Source organism: Misgurnus anguillicaudatus, chromosome 22, assembly GCF_027580225.2.
Source record: "Misgurnus anguillicaudatus chromosome 22, ASM2758022v2, whole genome shotgun sequence".
In the NCBI taxonomy this organism is placed as follows: domain Eukaryota; kingdom Metazoa; phylum Chordata; class Actinopteri; order Cypriniformes; family Cobitidae; genus Misgurnus; species Misgurnus anguillicaudatus.
In genome coordinates this window covers 49647501-49668064 of record NC_073358.2, presented here as the reverse complement: position 1 = coordinate 49668064, position 20564 = coordinate 49647501, and the positions used below count along the sequence as shown (strand labels likewise).

At 38.0% G+C, this 20564-nt stretch overlaps 2 protein-coding genes across 4 annotated transcripts in view; both read right to left on the bottom strand.

Moving 5' to 3' along the window:
* Positions 1–13393, bottom strand: part of nipbla (NIPBL cohesin loading factor a) — a 52853-nt gene extending 39460 nt beyond the window's left edge. Inside the window, exons 1-9 of one of the 3 annotated variants that reach the window (XM_073860452.1) lie at positions 13157–13393; positions 11069–11218; positions 9143–9305; positions 8472–8635; positions 6330–6426; positions 5042–5193; positions 4906–4961; positions 4306–4669; positions 3502–4221 (exon numbers count right to left, since the gene is read on the bottom strand). In XM_073860452.1, the coding sequence (XP_073716553.1) occupies positions 3502–4221; positions 4306–4669; positions 4906–4961; positions 5042–5193; positions 6330–6426; positions 8472–8635; positions 9143–9305; positions 11069–11132 (1780 nt within the window). In that variant the 5' untranslated portion in view covers positions 11133–11218; positions 13157–13393. Of the gene's footprint in view, positions 1–3501; positions 4222–4305; positions 4670–4905; positions 4962–5041; positions 5194–6329; positions 6427–8471; positions 8636–9142; positions 9306–11068; positions 11219–12458; positions 12919–13156 lie in introns of those variants that run through there. The other 2 variants (XM_073860455.1, XM_073860454.1) reach the window with 2 other exon arrangements.
* A 3211-nt stretch (positions 13394–16604) lies between these two features.
* slc1a3a (solute carrier family 1 member 3a) overlaps positions 16605–20564 on the bottom strand; it is a 20681-nt gene continuing 16721 nt past the window's right edge. Inside the window, exon 10 of the mRNA XM_055198357.2 lies at positions 16605–17538. Within this exon, the coding sequence (XP_055054332.1) occupies positions 17328–17538 (211 nt within the window). The 3' untranslated portion in view covers positions 16605–17327. The remainder of the gene's footprint in view (positions 17539–20564) is intronic.

The following is a 20564-nucleotide window of genomic DNA, read 5'->3' as shown; positions in this document are numbered from 1 at the left end:
ATCAGTATTGCTGTTTACATTTTCCTTGTCTTCTTATTAAAGACATTTGCTCTACAAAAGATTAAGTTAAGTGCACTAAAACTTAAGACCTAAGCATTAAATAGGTTGTAAATAGTTGGTTACTTTCATGGATAAAGTAAAGTGTTCCCCTTGTTATGCTGCTTGGTTGCTGCTACTGTGTGCAATGGTGTAATTATTTTATTTATATATTTTAAGCAGCCCTGAATTTTCTTACTTGTTCTACCTCACCTGTTTTTACTATTTGTTAAATATAGTTCAATAAATGTTCCTTTTTTAAATGTAAAATCATTGTGTCATTTTTATGATATAAACTGAATGAGCAAAAGCAGTATCGGCTCCAAATATCGGCTAAAGAAAATCGGCAGACTGTATCGGTCATCGGCTAAGGCTGATGGGAAAAAAATCGGTATCGGCATCGGCACAAAAAAATCCATATCGGTCGATCCCTACTATATACAATTAATGGAAGAGGCGCAGGGAAGTTATCTGTCGAGTTTAGCTGTCTCGAGTTTTTCTCGCGCTCCTCTGATGTCAATCACGTGGATGCGCGGCGCGTGCACGCACAGAGTGAACGTTACAAGAGCAAGATCCGATAAATGCTGTAAATAACGCAGGTTTCTTGAATATAGCCAAATACGTGTTAAATTATGCTTGATTTATTAAAAAACTCTCCAACTGCTCTGCAATCAGAAGCTTTAGCTTACCTGAAACTAACGTAAAGGCTTCTGAAATGAATGAAAGGACCAGAGATGTATTTCATTATTATTGCCATGTAGTACTGAACATGTAACCTTATCTCTCTCTTAAACACAGCTTAAAATACACGCTGATGGCAAGTGCTGCAATCCTACTGTATATAATACAGATTTCATTTTAATTTAGATACATTTGTATTTTTTAATATGTAGAGCAATTTATTTAATTTGGATAAATTTGTCTGTCTTTTATCAGACTTACCAATTGTTATAATTTATATTTGTGCTGGTCAGTTATGAATAAAGGTAACATTGAACTGCTAGCAAAAACTTGAGAATTTGGTGGGGCAGAGGGGCTCCTCGCCTAACAGATGTTATCTCACTCCAAACTTTTAAATAAAACCTGAGAGCCCTGCATTCGCCACAACAAACTTCATCAGACATTTAAGTTTATCACCTGATAGAACACAATAAGTATCAAAAGTCTGTTGATAATGCAAAACAGGCAAGACCTTTAACCCTCACTCAACCATCCATGTCATGGTCTCATTTAACCACTTATGTTTGTATTGAACGTAGCCTACTGCACAGTTACTGCTGTTAATTTTAGATGGTTACAGTTATTGTTTTCAATAGCCGAACCAAGCCTGTTAAATACCAAATAAACATATTGTTTATATATACTTTCATTCTTTCTTGTTTGTTGCTTGATAAGAAAAAAATCGGATCGGAATCGGCCAATTTGCATGTTAAGAAAACCGGTATAAAAACCGGCCATGAAAAATCAAGATCGTGCATCCCTAGCGTTTACATGACAGCATTACATAACCAAAAAGCAACACAAATGCGGTCAGACTTAATGGATTTCAGGAAATGTGATTTAAAAAAGGATTTCAAACCACCTCTGGATATAGCCTGAAACGTATTAAAAAAAAGGATTTTATGCGGTTTTTGGTCGTTCACACGTTCGAAATGTGATTGGATTCCATCGTCGATACACAATTCTATTGTCTATCGGCACAACCCTATTCTGTAGCTCTAAAAAATAATAATTATATTTGAATTTATACAATAAAGACTAGATTATTAATTTAATTCTAATTTATTCTAAATTTTAATTTAATTTTGTGATCTGTTACACCCCTAACTAAGGCCATGTTTACATGACAAAGTCGTAGCAAAACGTTTTTCCTTTCACGTCCACACGACAATGTTGACAAAAAGATCAGTGTTTACATGGATTGCAGGACAACTAATAACACTGCATTATGTGTGCCAGGCCAGTAGATGACGATGGTACTTTGTAAAGAAGCACTACCCTCCTGCACACATATGCATTTTCTACAGAGCGATAAAACAGTAGTTTTTTTTAGAAAATGAGGTATGTTTATAAGGGACCCTGGACAATATAGCGTCAAAACTTTGCTTAACCATTAATAAACTCAAAAAAGTATTTTGACCAGCACAAACACAGCCCTGAATCCATATATGGCTATATTAATGGCAAGAACCAGTTAATCCATTCACAAGTTGATCCACACAAGTTAATCCATACACAGGTTGGGGGAGGGGCAATTTGGTATCTCTAATTTACCTAACTTGTGTGTTTTTAGGCCTGTGGGCGGAAGTACCCGGAGTAAACCCAAACTGACACAGGGAGAACCAAGGACCTTCTTGCTGTGAGGCAACAGTGCTACCCACTGAGCCACTGTGCCGCCCGTTCTCTGATATCTACATAAAAGGTGAGTGGCTTTATTAAGTACACAAATTATCCAGAAATATTTTTAAATGTCCATTTACAACTCCTTTAGAATGAAATGGTCTATTATTACCTTATTTGAAAGGGTCATGAATAATAATGTTGAGATTTGCTCTGATTGGCTGTTTCACAGAGCAGCTCCTTTCAGCAGCTCTGTGTGTTTGTAAACAGACCTTATGTTTGAGCCTGGATTAGACGAAGATACAAAATTTGAATAATCAATAGTTGGAGATTGTTAATGGACGTTTCTGAATGGCATGTTTTTTTAGTATGGACCTGCACAGTGTAACCGTAACGTCAATAGTAAAACTTCACTCTAAAAACCGTTAGCATAGTCGGAGCCGATGGTGTAGTGGGCACCGCTTCGACATGTGGTGCTTTTCGCACGGTAAGGACTTCAAAACGATGTTGCTATATAAGCAAACATACAAACTGCATAATAACTTTCAATTTATGGTTGAAAACGTTGTCATCTAAATGGCCTCTAAACCGGCAACTTAGTGCAAGTTAATATTAAAACTAAAGTCTTTCAACAGTCTACTAACTAGTGTATTAACTTCCCTTTTTAAATAGTGCTTATATGTTGAATTTCTGTTTTTAACTGATAAATAAATAAAACACTTGTGACAAACCCTCATCTGTAATAATGGTTCAACTGAGTAGCATTACCCTCTTCTTTAACAGTAAAGTTACGTTTTGCTATACAAGCGGATATGCTACTACTATTAAATAAATCTACTGAATACTATTTTGTAATCCACAATAAAACAAACAAATGACATCTTCCCATAAGAGCAATTTCCTCAATTTTCTAAAAGTCCTCTTTGGTGGACACAAAATCCCAATGCAATATCTATTCAGCTCGGCACCCCAAGAAACACATTTCACATAATTGCTTCAACACAAACAGCCAAGAAACAAAACTCCCTGTCTGTAGGTATAATCAAAAAGAATACGCCATCGCAAGATGCGCAGGACACCCGTCATTTAAACTGCTATATAGCAAAGATAAAGGAGTTCCCCTACCTTTCCCAGATCTCCCAGAGGACAGTCTGTTCTTGCTGGACTTGGAGCCGCGCGAGTCTCTCTCTTTCATGAGCCGTTGCACCTCGTCAATGGAGAGCTTCTGCAGAACAACCACAGGCTTGACGCCTTTCATCACGTCAACCTCGGACTCCAGTCTATCAAGTCGCACGCATGGCTGCTTCCAGCCATCTGGAACATCTCCCCCTCCGTCCTTCTTGATTTTTGGGATGGTGAAGTTCTTCAGCGCTCCAGAACCGGTGTTTTCACCCAGCATGTAAGGAAGAAGCTCAACGGGTTTACTCCCCGACTGGGCAGCACGCTGTGTGCTGGCATCACCGTGGCGACCCTCGGGCCTGTGTTTCTGTCGTGGGGTATCGGGCTGCTTGTCATCATTGCGATGCCGGTGTTCGGGGGCATGTTCGTGCTTGAGAGCTTTCGGGGTGACGCCCTCCTGCGGCTCTTGAGGCCACCGTTGAGCCTCGCTGGCAGGGGTGGGCACGCCCATGCAGGCATCCTCTACCCTGCCCACCTGTTCCAAGCTGACCTGGAGGCCCGGCCGGCTGGCGCTGGTACCGGCAGCGCTGGCCTCTTGAGGAGCTAGCCTGTGGCCTGCATTAGCCCCACCTCCTCCACCTGAAGCCCCAGAGCTCGAACCCGCAGTGCCAGCCGCGCCAGGCTCCTGAGGATGAGAATCCTGTTTGCGCTTTTTCAAAGGTTTATCTAAAAAAAGACACAAACAAAAAGGGAAGTGCTTTAATTGCTCACACAAGAAAATAAGGCTGATTTGGAGACACCGTTGCCTACCTTTGTCCTGAACCTCTTTAGCGCTGCGCTCCGTTTCCATGGCTGCTTCACTTTCCATCCTTTCTATTGCAGCCAGCGCCTCCACAAGTTCTCCCTCCGGGTCCGAGCCCGGGTACATTCCCTCGAGCCCCACGTCCGCAGGCCGTGACCGACGCAGGGAAAGTTTAGTGTGGTCTTTTGCAGGTGAGCCCACGATATCATACACCGCCGCCTTATCAGCTTGCTCGCGTTCCCCCTCGCCAGGCTTCAGACCACGCTGCTTGTCCGGAGAGCCGAGGAGCATGTCTGAAGCCCCGTCACGAGGAGGGGTGTAGGGTGGAGATGACTGCAGGATATGAGACGACGTGAATGTTCTCATCTGATCCTGATGGTTCAGAAAAGAGACACAATTATGAACACAATAAGCCATTACAGTGGATCATACCAACTGTGACTCGTCATGGAAAACAGGGTACTTTTTGGCACAGGAAAATAGCCATTACTGTAAAGCCCAACCTCAATAGTAAACCCCAGATGGCAAAACAAACATGCATAATACATTTTTCATAATACACCCTACCCTGTTGAAGCTCAATATAAAACAGAAATTTGTCTTCTAACCTTGTTCTCGTGAACATTTCTCATGCCACCTGGAACCATTGGACTTGCTACTGAGCCTGCAAATGCAGAAGTATGAATGAGCCACAGAATCGACAAACTCAAAAAGGGGTTGTATAGCATACGTTTTAATGCAAACCTGGCTGTATGTGCTGGTGGCTGTATGCTGGAGGGTGGGGGTACTGTCTGTAACCAGCAGCGGGACTTTGGGGGGCATAAGGGCTGGGCACCGGACTGCTCTGCTGGGGCAGAAAACGTCCACCAGAACCAGACTGCCCTGGTACAAAACGCCTAAAACAAAGAACAAGAGGTCACGTTCCTTAAGGAGATTTCCTTGCGGAGAGGGTCAACAAAATTACATTTATTTACTTAGATGACACTTTAATTCATAGCGACTTAAGTGGCAATTCAACATTTTGTACTAAAAGCCAATGGTAAAATTTAATTGCATTGTTAAACAAACTTACACAGTGGCAAGTTGGAGTTAACGGTAAAGTCAAGCGTATACAGTCAAGTGTGTTTGTTGCAATAAAGTCAAGTGTGTTTGGTGCAAACCTTAGATGCACACACTATACTTGTGTGCATCTTGAGACAAAACAATGGCACTAATATGTTAAGATGTCAGTGCAAGGTATTTTTAAATTAAAGCAGCTCAAACATGCATTTTAGGACTATGATAAGCCCTGTCCGGGAAACCGTCTCTAAAGCCCCATTCAGACAGACAGCGACCAGCAGTAGCAGAGCGACGCAATCTCAATCATTTCAATGGAAACCAGGCGACTTCCAGTGACATGAGCGAAAGTGGCCGTTGGCGACCGCATGGGCGTGTCCAGTGACGCGAGAAAGTTAAGAAAAGTTTAACTTTATGCAAATGTCGAGCGAATTTCGAGAGCGACTACCAATGAGAACGAAGCAGTGGAGTTCACGTCATCCTGGTACTCATTTGTTTATAACAAGCAGATTTAGAAACGCCTCATTGAAAGAGACGGGCGACACACAGCGTTAACGTCGTTGGCTGTCTGAAAGAGGAGTAAGTGTTTTACATCTAAATTGCAACACAAACACAATTTGTTTATCTTTTATTTTTTTACTTTAAAAATGTTTGATCAAACAAGCAAAACATTTTAGCAAATTCACATTGTTTCAAGCCCATATCACCAGCTGAAATGCAGAATAATGCGGGTGCACATAAATGACAAAACTTTCCTGAGTGAACAAATAAATATTTAGCCAGCACTAATGGGTTAATGCCAAATCAAACAAACAGTAAGTCTGAACCGGTCATAACGTTGTTATTGAAATATGAAGCATTATGGCTATATCCAGAAATAATACGAGTTGCTGGTTTTGTACAATATGAAACTACTGGACTTCCCACAATATGAATCTTAAGTTAATGCTTAAATAAAACGAAACAAGAGGCTCACCCAGATGGACTATGGGACATGGGTGCCTGCTGGTAGTTGCCAGAGACTGGGCTGTGCATGATTTTATATGGGGGTGCCATTGACTGCTGGCCCATACCTGAAACATCAGAGAGATTCTGAATTACTAACAACACAAGCAGGAAACATTTACATTACTTTTGTTTTAAGCATTTGATTATTAATTTTTTCAGGAAATTCACAAATAATTTCTAAAAACGTCACATATGTGACATCATGCACCTCTAGTGTAACAGAACTGCATTGCATGCTTTTACATATTACAGCAACAGGTTTTTCTTGCTCCTCCATTTGATGAACTATTTAGATTGATTCCCACAACAACACAAATTCTTGCCACATACAGTACTGTGTCCTAGGCCAGTGGTTCCCAAACTTTTTCAGTGTGCGGCCCCCCTTGTGTACGGTACATTCCTTCGCGGCCCCCCAAAGAAAATTTGTGACAAAAAACTGTTCCAAAACTCAACATTTTAATAAAAAAAACATTAAATTATACAAAAAAGTTGTGATTTTGGTTAGTAGCCTTATTTTTTTTTAGGTTTAATTACACAAACTTCATGATAAATTAATGTATTTCAGAAAATGTCATAAAACTGGGGCCTCCCTGGCACCATCTCACAGCCCCCAGTTTGAAAACCACTGTCCTAGGCCACCATGCGACCATTAGATTAGTTGGTTTTGTAATGAAATAGTGATCAAATTTCCTTTATTTTCTGTTTGTATCTTGTAAAAATGAATATGCAAGTGTCCACACCCCAGGATTTTTGTAACCGTGCACAGGTCGTGCATGAGCATACAGGAAAATGTAGCAATAGCCCAGGAGATGCATTGCATTTTGTCGCAATGAGCATGTGCCAAGTGCAGATATATTCGTACACGTAAAAAAAAAAAGATTATACTCCCGGCTTTAGACTTTTGCCTAAAACTGTATATTATTGGATTATTTTGTGAACTTGTTACGATGTAGAGCAAGCCTTTGCTTTTAAAAAGTTTAGTGTATATAAGTTATTACACTTATTAAATGTCCTTAACCTCCTAAGACCCGAGCTTTGGTTTGGCTTACATTTTAGATTTCTTCCAGCTATTTGGGGTTAGGATGAACCAAAAAATATAATAACCAAATATTTTTCTTTAAACATTGTCCACGTTTGTATACAACAGGTTCCAGTTACACAGAATTAACCATTATGGTGCAAACAACAAAAAATGTGATGTCCACGTATGTGGACACACCAAGGGCCTCAATTATAAAACGTATATATAAAATGTGCATAGGATCCTTATTAAAAGTCTACGTACGCACTAGTGATGCACCGATGTATCGGCCACCGATATTTATCGGCCGATTTTTGATGAATTTGAAACCATCGGCATATCGGCAATAGCACGAGAAAGGCCGATACCGATTGTTTATTAATTAACTGCATAAAGAAATCCATTATATTTTAAAAAACGAGTTAATGTTGTTAATAAAATAAATGCTGAATAGCAAAAACCACCTTTGAAGGTTGTCATGCTGTCTTATTATATTTGTTTTAGCTTAATTTGTGCCTCTCTTATTATGTTGGTCAGTTGAATGTTAATTAGATCCAATCCATGTTCAGTAAAAATAATTTAATGCAGAAATAAACTAGCTAATAGACCAACTGTATAGTATTGTATACAAGTGTTTAATATCGGTATCGGCCAGAAGTTGTCTGTTTAAATCGGAATCGGCCCAAAAAAATCCTATCGGTGCATCCCTAGTACGCACAAAAGCCAAAAATGCCATAGGGCAAAACATATTAAGACTTATAAAACAAAGCAATGGTCCCTTTATTAATCAAAGATCACCTGCAAGTGTGCGTACATAAATCATCCTCATATGCCGCAATGCAAGCCCATTCTCTCATTAAGTTACTTTTTTTTTTTAGATCACAACCTTTGCGTGAGAACTGGCGTATGCACAAAACAGGGCTGGAAATGCTTTATAAATAAGGTCCCAGGTCTTAGGAGGTTAAAGATGTTTATATTCAGATATCCTAGAAATAAACAGCACCACACTGTTTGTAAACAACTGCTTAACAGCGAACATAATACAAGCATAACATGTGCACCATCAAAAGAGAAAAGTTTACTAAACACCTGTGTCGTGGTTGGGGTGACTCTTACCCGCCTGTGCTGGATACTGCGGAGTGCTGGGTGTGCTCTTGTTTCTGAAGATGTTTGGGTTTCTGGACAGCAGGAGCTGCAGCAGAACTGGTACATCTCCCTCCAACTCATCACTGCCCAAACTGTCCTTCAGCTCTCTATGGAAAAAGATCAAAGGATTTACACATTAAGGCTTGGATTTACAGATACAGCTTAGCTAAAGCACCAGGCATTCGTTAATTTAAGCATCTTTAATAAACATGCCTTAGTGAAAGACATAACTGGTGTGTATCTTGAGACAAATCAATAGCAGTGGCATATTTTAAGATCTGTCAGTACAAGTTATTATCAGTCGAGACACCTCAAACATGTGTTTTAGTCTAGGACTAGCCTTCAGCCTTGTCTGTGAAACTGGGGTGATTTTTCATTAAAGGATTGTTTTATCAGAAATCAAAGCTTCATAAAACTTTCAAAAAGTAAAAAACACCTAAACCAAAATGTAAGTCATAGCCCACAATCACCATGAACTGTCATTATGTGAAAATGATGTGTATCAGTACAGACAGTCATAGGCAAGACAGGCAGGGACAGGTGTCAAAGAGTATGCAGCCGATGTGGTATACATCAAAGGCAGAAGAGAGGTGTAAACACAAGCAGAAACTCACATGTGCTCCGTGGAGACCTGGCTGAGTCCGCTGGCGAGTTGAGAAACCAGAGTTTCATCCCTGCAGCCCATCAGATGGCCCACTTCCTCAGCTACATGCCCACTGTATAGGCTCTTAGTGGTGGTGCCCGGTAACGGGGAGGGCAGGGGCAGCTGGTTCAGCACTGTACACAAAAACAATGTGTGAGGATGAAACATGTTTTGATTATTAAAGTCCCTGGGGACAAAATCTAGAAGCCATCTGCCGTCACTGATGCTCCAAAACACTGTATCTCAAAAAGTTATAATGAAATTTAAATCTGTCAGGCTTTTATGCTTACTAAACAACTTTTTTTGAGCCATTGTTCCCTTTATTAAACAGTGAGTAACAGGGTTCCCACACCTTAGTTAACTTTAAATTCAAGGACCTTTCAAGGACTTTCCAGGACTAATACCCTCAAATTCAAGGACTAAATGTGGGGACACATTTCAAGTGAGAGCAAGATTACATTGTGTTACCTTTTAAGATACATTGTTACAGTTCCCTTTTAAAGAACTTGCGCTGCGTCACTGCGGTGACACTTTGTGGACACTTCCAGGGGTAAGTGCATCTGAATGTGTCAAATTCAACCAATGGTGAAGCTTAACGACAAAGACAGGGTGATGCAGGAGCCAGGAAGTATATCGCTATCTGAAATATTGCCAAAGACGACGTTACAGGGACGCAGGAAGTATGGCAAGGGAGACGCAGCGTCTCGTTGCCTTCTCAGGGAACAACAGTTACATACGTAAACGGAGACGTTTTCATGTGTCAAATACAACTATGCAAACAGCATTTTGGTATGAATCAACATTCGCATACAGAAGATATACCGAAAGCATTTAAAGCAAACATTAAGCATTTGTGCTTAAAAGGCCAGAATATTTATAGTATCCTACAATACAGGGAATAATATGTTTTTTTTCCCAGAAACCTTCTTGCATAAAAAAAGATTCAAGCACTTTCAATGACCTGTATCTATGTATGTATATTTTCAAAAACTTCCCAGGGCTTTAAACCACCACCCCCCCCCCCCCCCTGACATACAAACTTTCAAGGATTTTAAAGGCCCGTGGGAACCCTGGAGTAAGGAGAGGACAGAAAAGTACAGGGAGGAGAGAGGGGTATTGGATCGGCAAATGACCATGAGCCGGGAATCGAACTTGGGTCGCCAAAAGTGCAAAAGCACCACATGTCAGCTCCGATGCTTATTAAACAACTTTACTGAAAGTTATTTTATAATGTTGGTAATAAAGGATATTTGAGTAAATAAAAATACATAAATATAACTAGAATATTGTTATATAGGGGTAGAATTTGGAGTGAGCTGTAGTGGTCGATTGATGGGGGGGTGTGGACGATAGCTATATTGATAAAGCAATATAACAAAAATAATGTTAAAAAGTAAACAATGATTGGTCATTTTATTGTCTGTCAGACCTTGGCTTTATAGCAGAGTATCTTTACATTAGTAACAGAAAGATTCATCGACCCATGCTGATAAAATTTTTTTAATTATCGGCCGATATACTGCAATATATTAGTCAATTACTAGTTAGCAGTATGGCCAAAATCTTGAAAATAATACTGCTTCATTACAGTTATAATATTCAAATCATGACTAGTTATTTTTGCTGAAACAATGTGATGCAAACACCAGCTCATATGTTATACAACCATAAAGTCATATCTATTATTAGATAATTCAGTAAATTGCATAATATTTACTTAAATCACCTACTGAGAAAATAACCGGTCAGTAAAATAAATAAAAAAGTATGACATCAATGTGCAAAAACAGCATGACTTTACATACGACTATAATTTACAAACCCAGTATAAAACTCACAAAATACAAGTGGGCAGGACTGTTGCAGAAAGTCTGTCGTGTGTAATGTGTGTACTTACAGTCAGTGAGACCAGCAATCCCAGCAAGGGTTGTAATGGGCACATGCGGCATGTCCCCATTCATACTGACGGCCGGCCAGAGAAGTTCTACACACACAGAGTTCCTCAAAGAGATTTATATGCTGACCATCCCTCACATTTCACTCAATCCTAAGGAGAAAAAAAGGAAAGTTTACATGAGGTTTTTTGACAAAACCTGTTTCAAAACATACACTCTACTTCCTGGCATAAATGCCATTCGGGAGAATCAGTCCACTTAGATGCATTGTATTGATTTCTGTGTACACCAACTATCACACAGGGAAGCATTATGGTAAACAGATGACATCTACAAAAGTGCAGACAGCCTGACGGACACACCCCCTAAAGCCTGGCAGAGGATGGTCCACCGACACACCCCTCGATTAGATATGCTGGCCAAACCATGTCTCCCTAAAGGGACCAATGACAGCTGGGGATGGACAGCTCATGGCAAGCACAAAAGAGCAGATGCAAAAAAAAAAAAACACTGAAAGTCTACTAAACTTTAATGCTGAATGTATCTCATAATAATACAGTATTTTATATACAATACTCTGAATACAAATATTAAGATGCATATTTAGGAATAATAAGAAACAGCAATAAATCTAACACAAAATAATGAAAGCCTTTTCGTAAATTCACGAAGGCAGCTGTTACACTGGTCCCAGTATGTACTTCCGCATCCGGGCTACGTACAGTACATTAATATTCATGACTCATTTGCATGTGATACAGTATTCGGAAGGTAAACTACCGAATGAGCAGATGACAGGTAACTCGTGCACGAGGGAGGCTTGCATTCACACCAGTTATCCCCCGAGCCCTTAAAATGGCAAATATTTGACCATAAATCCATTCTGATCGCTTGCATGCAGCCTTAAAATAAAAACATAAGCAGCAATTGCATATGATGACACTGAAAAATCCAATCTGCTCATTATAAGTCGATATAAAATAAAACTACAAAGCTAAGGAAGAATTACATCCTCTAAAAGCAATGTCAGTTTCTACTTCTAACCACTTGGTGAAAAAGACTTGCAAAGGAAATGAGACTGGGAATGCAAATTTATGCTTTTTACTATTTAAAACAAACAATGGCTCCTAAACGCTACCTAGTCTAGTCAGGAAAAAGTGACAAGTCACAAGTCAAGTGATGATTCACATCTGTACACGCATGGCGACACAAAACGACCAAAACACAGTGTTGACAAAACAGGAGTCGATCACTGGAGAGTGAAACCATTCATCCTCAAAGCGTCACGCTGACGCTTTATAGTCACTCATTACGTTTATCGGACATAATTCGTGGCTAACGTATATTCATAAAAGTATGAACTTCAGTTTGTAAACATTTAGCATAACTCACATTCAAGCCTTTTGTGGGTTAACGAGAGATGACAGACGTTACACTGTTTCGTCTATTAGCAAAGCACTAGCTAACTAGCGAGTTAATAGATTCCGTGGAGCAGCTCGCTAGTTAGCAATGATCTGATATGAGGGGTTCATTTGTTATCAAAATCCGGGTCGGTTGTATTCCTTAGTCGTCTTTTAAATAACCCATTTGGTTTGGGGATAAACTGTTGGTGAATCGTTCGGTCATTTCGTCAGAACAACCGATACGCTAAGGCTAAAGCTAACTCGGCTACGCACATCCTTCTATCCCCCCTCGCGAACAAAAAAACATTTTTTTCACTTTCCTTCGTTCTTCAGCGCGACTGTACGTCGCACAACGATACGTTATCGGTCATTTCAGCGCGCACGGTATATTTGCGAATAATCCGTTTGCGTTTTCCAACGGTCGCACAAAAACACTCGTCCGTGTTTGTGTCGCGAGGCCTAGGCGAGTTTCCCAGAAGCCTCGGACTGTGCGCATGAGAGCGACGCCGGGTCACGCGCTTCCAGCCACGGGCGCGCGCCGGAGGAGAAGCACTAGCCGAGCCGTTGCGACGTCCGTCTACCTCAGAGGCGTTTCGTCGAGGAAAAACAAACGGAAAGCTGCCGAAATAAAGCAAGGGAGCGCGAATAGAGGCCTAAGGAGGAATTGTGAGGTGATAATATATTTACCTTATCTTGGGGTAACTTCAAAGAAGAAAAAATAAGGGGACTGTTGTTGGGATGAGAGGTTGGTTTGTCGGTCTGCTGTAAGTCTCTGGCTCCCCCTCTCTGCTATAAAAAGATCAGCGCGGGCTAGCGGGGTTTCATTAGCCGAGACAGCTAACAACAAGCCAACTCTATCTTTACATCTGGGGTGGGGGAGGTCAAGCTTTTTCCCTTTAAATTTTATATGTATTTCAAAGTGGACAGGACAGAAATTCAGCTGTTATTGAACCACGATGGTAAATGTTGTCCATTTAAAACATTTGCGTAATGTTTCAAGCCTTTGTTTTCAAACAAACAGCCACGCAACTGTTGGTTTGTCGAGGCTGGCACAATTGTTGATTGACCGGAAACGCAAATACGTGAATATTTTCCCTCAGACACAGATGTGATGCTTTCCATTAGTTGGGGAATGTTAGCTGAACTCAAAACACAAATGATTTATGATGAAACACTTTTCATATCGGGATTTTTTTTACTTCTATTTCAATATACATATCCAGTTTTGTCTAAATAAGTGTAGGCAAATAACAATTAATTTATTTATTGCAGGCAGATTTTCAATTCTAATTGATTTCTGTCATGCTTTTCATTTTTGTTTTGCATTGTTGCTAAACAGCTTTGTAGAAAATACTTTTAAACCATAGTAGAGACAAGGAAAAAGAGTATAGGAATGTGGAAAAAATAAATTATAGAAAATTAAATATATAGAGTACATGACAGTAAAGAAGTCATTGTATAATGAAAGAAATGAAGCAAAGAAATGTAATAACAACAAAAAAGTAGAGAATTTATTTTTTACTAATATTTGTCCATCACAACAGTACATAAATATTCTGTTGGGTTGTCACATTTCATTGGATACAAACAATACAATTAATTTATATTTAGTTTGTGTTATTAAGTTATTTAAAAAGAGGAAAATTTGCATACAAAAAAGTATTTTTATTCAATTGGTTATCCTCCTATATACACTTTCAGCAACAACAACATAAACAAACAGCTTTTGTGGACAAAACGCAACTTCTGGTAGATTTCCACATATAATCAATACAGAAGTGCGTTTACAGTAGTTTATTTCTGATAACAGTGGAAACAAAATATTACTTTCTTTATATAGTTATATATAATATCAAATTGTATAAACTATTACACTGAGCTAACGTTACTGTGTAAAATGAATGTATACAATGTTAACTATAGGTCCTTTAATCCTTGCCAAACCTCTCTGTACAGTTGTGATCAATATCGTTGTTTCCCCTCGTCTTTAGCAAACCAAACATTTTATGAAGGTATTTGTTTCGGAGATCAGTTTAGCCACTAGCCAGACCAAAACAAATTTAGACAGGAAGTTCACTTTGGTTCAGGTGCGTAACCGCGACAACACACATTCATCCGATGAAACCATCTACTCTATAGACGGTTTCATCGGACGCACGTGCGCTGACGCGATACATGTCTGGATCCGAACTTTACTTCCCGGTTTCGTTTTTTTTTAATGGTCTAACTAGTTGCTAAACTGATCTCTTGAACAAATGCCTCGTCGAAAATAACAAATGTTTTGGTTTCCTAGGTAATTTATGTGTTGTTTTTTTTGCTTGTTATATAAATAAAATATGTTTAAAGAACTTTGTTGTTATTTATTCTTAGCGGAGTTTACCGGAAGTTACGTGCGGACCACGACAGCCGCTTGTTTATGTTGTTACTGCTGAAACCGTCTGTAGCTCAGTGGTAGGGCATTGTTTTAGCAGCGCAAAAGTTAATGGGTTTGAACCCAGATAACTATGGACGTTTTTTTTTAGTAAAGATATGAAGCTAAGGTTTATTCAGAAAGTTGTTAGATTTGTCATTTGTCACTTTTTTGTAGTAAAAAAAAACATTGTTAAAGGGTTTACTAAATCTAGCAATAAAGTTGACAAAACTGCCCCAGACACTTGAGCAAGTAAACTTCATGCAATGATTAACATAGAATTTGCATGCAAGTTGACTTTGAAAATGAAAACCATGAAATAAAAGAAAATATAAAATGAAAAGTGAACTTTTTAATTAGTCACTATTGTTGCTTAAGTATTAATAAATTGTATATAATAATGTATGTAATAAATATTTTTTTACATTTGCCTTATCATTTTAATGTTCTTGCCACGAGATTATAGTGAAAATGAAATGTCACGACATCAATTGCTTTTTTTCCACTTCAACTGGGAAGATGGATTATCACCTTGAAAATTAAATAAATTAAATACATATTTTATTTTTTGCGCATATTTTTGCGCACAACTTTCTACAATGAAATAGTAAATTTGGCTTTAATTTAAATGCGAATTAAAATTGTATTGTTTATTTATTTATTTATTTAAAATTGGCAGAAAAAAAACTTCCACAGGGAACACTGATTTAAAAAAATGTATACCTTACCTTGTAAGACACTGTAAGTTAGATTGAAGCGTCTGCCAAATGCAAATACATTTAATGTGAGTTGTCCTATAGCACGTGAAAATGACAGACTATAACATTACATAATATTTTTGTTCTTGTCGCCTGTTCTTCAAACACTAGCAGAGAGGAGGTGAAAGGTTATAACACACACAGTGCTATCCTGCTGTCTCTGTACTTACAGATTTTTACCACTAGATGGCGACGTAGCACAAAGGTTCAGGGTAAAGTGAAGTTTGTTTAACACAAAACTTTTGTGTTTATTGTCACTTGCTCAGTCTACTTTAATTAAATAGTAAATTTTACACATTTATCATTTTGTTGCTACTGTGTACATCTTTTTTTTGTGCTTTATTGCATTATTGTGGTTTTTATCATAATGTGTACATTTAAATACGTTATGCGTCTCCTCTGAACAATCCTGGTACTTTGTATTATAGCACTTCTTATTGCCTCCTCAGGACAAATCACACTTGTTGTTTTCTTTGTGTTATTTGGCACACTGTTAAAAAATTCTGTAGAAATTACAGTATTACAGCTGTTTGCCAGTAATTTACGTTAAAATTGTTGTTATTTACTGGCAACAGCCTATTCAAAGTCAAATGAACACCAAACACCATCAAGTCTTTATCTTTACAGAATAAAACTAAAATAACACACTCATGCAAATAATTCTTGGAACCAAAATTTGGGAAAAAACAGAAAAGGGTTTATGAATATTTCTGGTTCCCTGAATGCTTTCCATGAGGCTGTTGTTTTATAGGTTTTCTGTAAAGATAAAGGCTTTTTAATGTTTAATGTTCATTTAACTTTGAACAAACTATTGCCAGTAAATACCATAAATTTAAATTGACAGTAATTACTGTAAAAATGCCACATAACTACAGCAAATTATTTACAATGCAACTGCATCTAAAACCAATAAATGTTAACCACTTAAAATGAATACAAGCAGTGAGAGCAGACTTGACCACAATGATTTCTGTATTTAAACATTCCTTTATTCTGTTTATTCAAACTACATTCATCTATAAAGGCTTGGAATAATATCCATTACATCATGAACTTTTCAAATAAATTCATACATTGTCTGAATGACTTCACAGATTTGAACCTGGTATACAAAAAAAGACACTTTTATTGTGTTGCATGAAAACATTGTTCTGTGTTGGTGTTTTTGGACCCACTATTTCACTTTCCAACTAAAGCTTCCAAAAATGACCTGTCACATGTCTTGTGTTTCATGATCACCAACTTCAGGATTATAACACGTACCTCTATTACTATTTTCTTTAAACTGTGCATTACTCTGTTTTGCGCATTACTGAGCAGATTATGATGAATTACATTTTTATTTATTCAAATTTAAGTTGAAGTTTTACAAAACAAATTTCTTCCATGATGGTATTCAGTTTCTATTAAACAACTATAAAACCAAACCTGCATCTAGATTAATGAATAATATTCCTAATAAAAATTCAGTCAAATTAGTTTACTAAATCTACAGAGTAAAAAGGACCCTTGAGCACTGCACACATTCATATCGGCTTGTACAGTGGACTTTCGACACATCTGTATGTCTTTGAAGTGTGTATAAGAGATTTGAGATGAATGTCGGACATCACTAGTGTCTGGCTAAGTCACTAATGTTTGTACAAAACTCCAGTTTTCCATGAATAAAACTCCTCAGAAAAACAGGCGGCTACATTTTGGTCTCGCTGTCAGGGATCTTGGCATTCCCGCATTCGCTCTCCTGAGATATTAGCTGGTAGGATTTCTTGGTCTCGTTCTCCTCCACCACAGAGTTTCCGAGCTCAGCGTCCATAGAGCGCAACTCGTGACGTGACAGGTGCTCCACAATGCCAGCACCAATAGAGTCTCCCAAAACATTAGTGGTTGTGCGCAATCGATCCCTAAATATCAGATATAAACAAAGAGAGAAAGATAAATGGAGAGTACCCCAGCTATAAACACATGTATGGCATATAAATTAACACTGGGATTGGCTATATACATGTGAAATTAAAAACAGTACAAATGTCATAGTTTTAATAAACTTTGAAAAAATATTTTCTTTCAGAGGCCGCCATTTTGTTTACATCACAATACATGAGTCAAAGGGTTACAATCAAATTCTGCAGTGAGGTAAAAGCGGTAAACAAATAAAACAGAAGATGAGCATTTTAAATGCATATGGTCTTGACACCTGCATGTCATTAAAAATATTACTTCAACTTAAAAAATTAAGTTTATTCAACTTAAATTCTTCTACGGAGCATCTAAGGGGACATAGAGCAAAAATTAAATAAAGTTTAGTTTTGCGTGCGCACGTGAAACTTTTGCATGCACGCGTGAAACTATCACGTGCGCACGTGAAACTAAGCTTTAGATTTTTTTTCTCCAATGTCACCTTAGCAAACGTTTCATGTGCGCATGCAATAGATTCACGTGCACACGCAATAGATTCACGTGCACACGCAATAGATTCACGCGTGAGCACATGAAAGTTTCACGTGAGCACATGAAACTAAACTTTAGATTTTTTTCTCCAATGTCACCTTAGGGGCTCGGTATTCTTCCCCTAAGGTAAACTAAAGTAAAATTTCAAGTGTTACCAATTTAAGTAAGCATATCCAACTTTTCCCTTTCTACAGTGTACTAGATAACATAGTATTTACTAGTGATGCACCGATGTATCAGCCGCCGATATTTATCGGCCGATTTTTGATGAATTTGAAACCACCGGCATATAGGCAATAGCACGAGAAAGGCCGATACCGATTGTTTATTAATTAACTGCATAAAGAAATCCATTATATGTAAAAAAATGAGTTAATGTTGTTAATAAAATAAATGCTGAATAGCAAAAACCACCTTTGAAGGTTGTCATGCGGTCTTATTATATTTGTTTTAGCTTAATTTGTGCCTCTCTTATTATGTTGGTCAGTTGAATGTTAATTAGATCCAATCCATGTTAAAAATAATTTGATGCAGAAATAAACTAGCTAATAGACCAACTGTATAGTATTGTATACAAGTGCTTAATATTGGTATCGACATCGGTATCGGCCAGAAGTTGTCTGTTTAAATCGGTATCGGCCCAAAAAAAAATCCTATCGGTGCATCCCTAGTATTTACTATAGTAAACTGTAATGCATTGGTGGCCATTGACTTCGTTTTCGAGGGAACACGATGCAAAGCTGGTCAAAACATTTATTAAGTCCAATGTGCGTCCGGCACGTCATTTGCATCACGCGTCATCTCTACTTCTTATATTATCTATTGATTTTCTGTGTTCTCCTCTACATCTTCTCATGTAAAGCTGCTTTGCAACAATTAACACTTATAAAAAAGCGCTATATAAATAAAATTGAATTTAATTGAATTGAATTTAATGTCAAAATATGTGCACGCTGCAAACGCTTTGAAGGGGTTTATGATAAAAGAGACGCTAGCGTTTGCCAGATACTCGCTTAATCTAATGTGTAATCAGAGTTTAGTGTTAAGTTAGTGTCTTGCGAGTATTTTGTGAAACTGAGCGTCTCTTTATCATAAATTATTTTTACACATATTTTGACGCACGACACTCCAAACACATATTAAGAATTTGCGCCGCAGAGGTCACCGGTCGCCACTGCTGTAATATTTGGGTCAACCATTACACGTCATCGACCCAGAATGCACTATGCGTGAAACACAATGGGTGCCTTCACAACTTAAAGGGGACATATCATGAAAATCAGACTTTTTCCATGTTCCATAAGTGCAATAATTGGGTCCCCAGTGCTTCTATCATCCTTGAAAATGTGAAAAAGATCAACCCATTATCTTAGTTTTGGTAAACCATTATTTGCAAGCATGTGAAAAAATAGGTCATTGAATTGTGGCTCCCCTTGTGATGTCAAAAGGATAATACCGCCCCTTAATCTGCACTATCCAACCACGGCACTGCAATTTAGTACAGAGATCAGCTCATTTGCATTTTAAAGGACAAACCCCAAAAATGGGACATTTTTGCACACACTTACAAAGTGTCAATTTTAACATGCTATTATAAATTATCTATATGAGATTTTGAGCTTAAACATTACAAGTTCACATATTTATTCTGGGGACACCAAAGATATATTTGACATCTTAAAAAAGTCTTGTGAAATGTTCCCTTTAAAATAAGTATTACATGTTGGGATTTTTAAAGTAATAAAAATATTTGATGCATTTTTATCAATGGATTTTAGTAGTTTAAAGCAAATATAAACGATTAAAGTCTTCATAGCCGATGTACCCTTAAAGCTTCAAATTGAATTGACATAAAAAAAAATTCTGTAAAGTCACAGTCATTGCATCTTATTATCATGTTAAGGGCTTCATGCATTGCATTTGAACATGATAAACTGCTCTGAGGACCACAAGCTTCTCTTTAGAAAAACTGTTTTTTTATTTGTGTGGAAAAAATTGCTGATCCATCTTTTTCTAGTATTAACTTCCCCTTCTGGAACCTCTCTATTCCTCATGGCTGAGGGTCTCTCCTAAACCTCACAATGGATCTTCTGTTCTGAGCGATCACAGCATTACACCATAGACTTTAAACTAGCATATAATGTGACAAAAAATACACTACCCATTATAAATTCCCTCTCTGACAAGAGGTCGCAAGAACTTGCTACAAACACGAGTGTATTCTGGGATATGTTCTTGGACATTCACTGGAAACAGATGTTGGCATGGTCATGTACAATTGGATTATGGGATATGAAATGAAAGAGGGAATATTTCTGCTCAACCCAGAGCTCTGCCTTAGTTCAAAGCATCATAAAATCTACACATTTGCTTTTGCCTAAATTGAAATTATCCTGTATATGGTTCCCACATGTTTTGACGAACAATTTAATATTGGTTTGGAAATACTATAATACTTAATATTTAAATTTGGATTTAG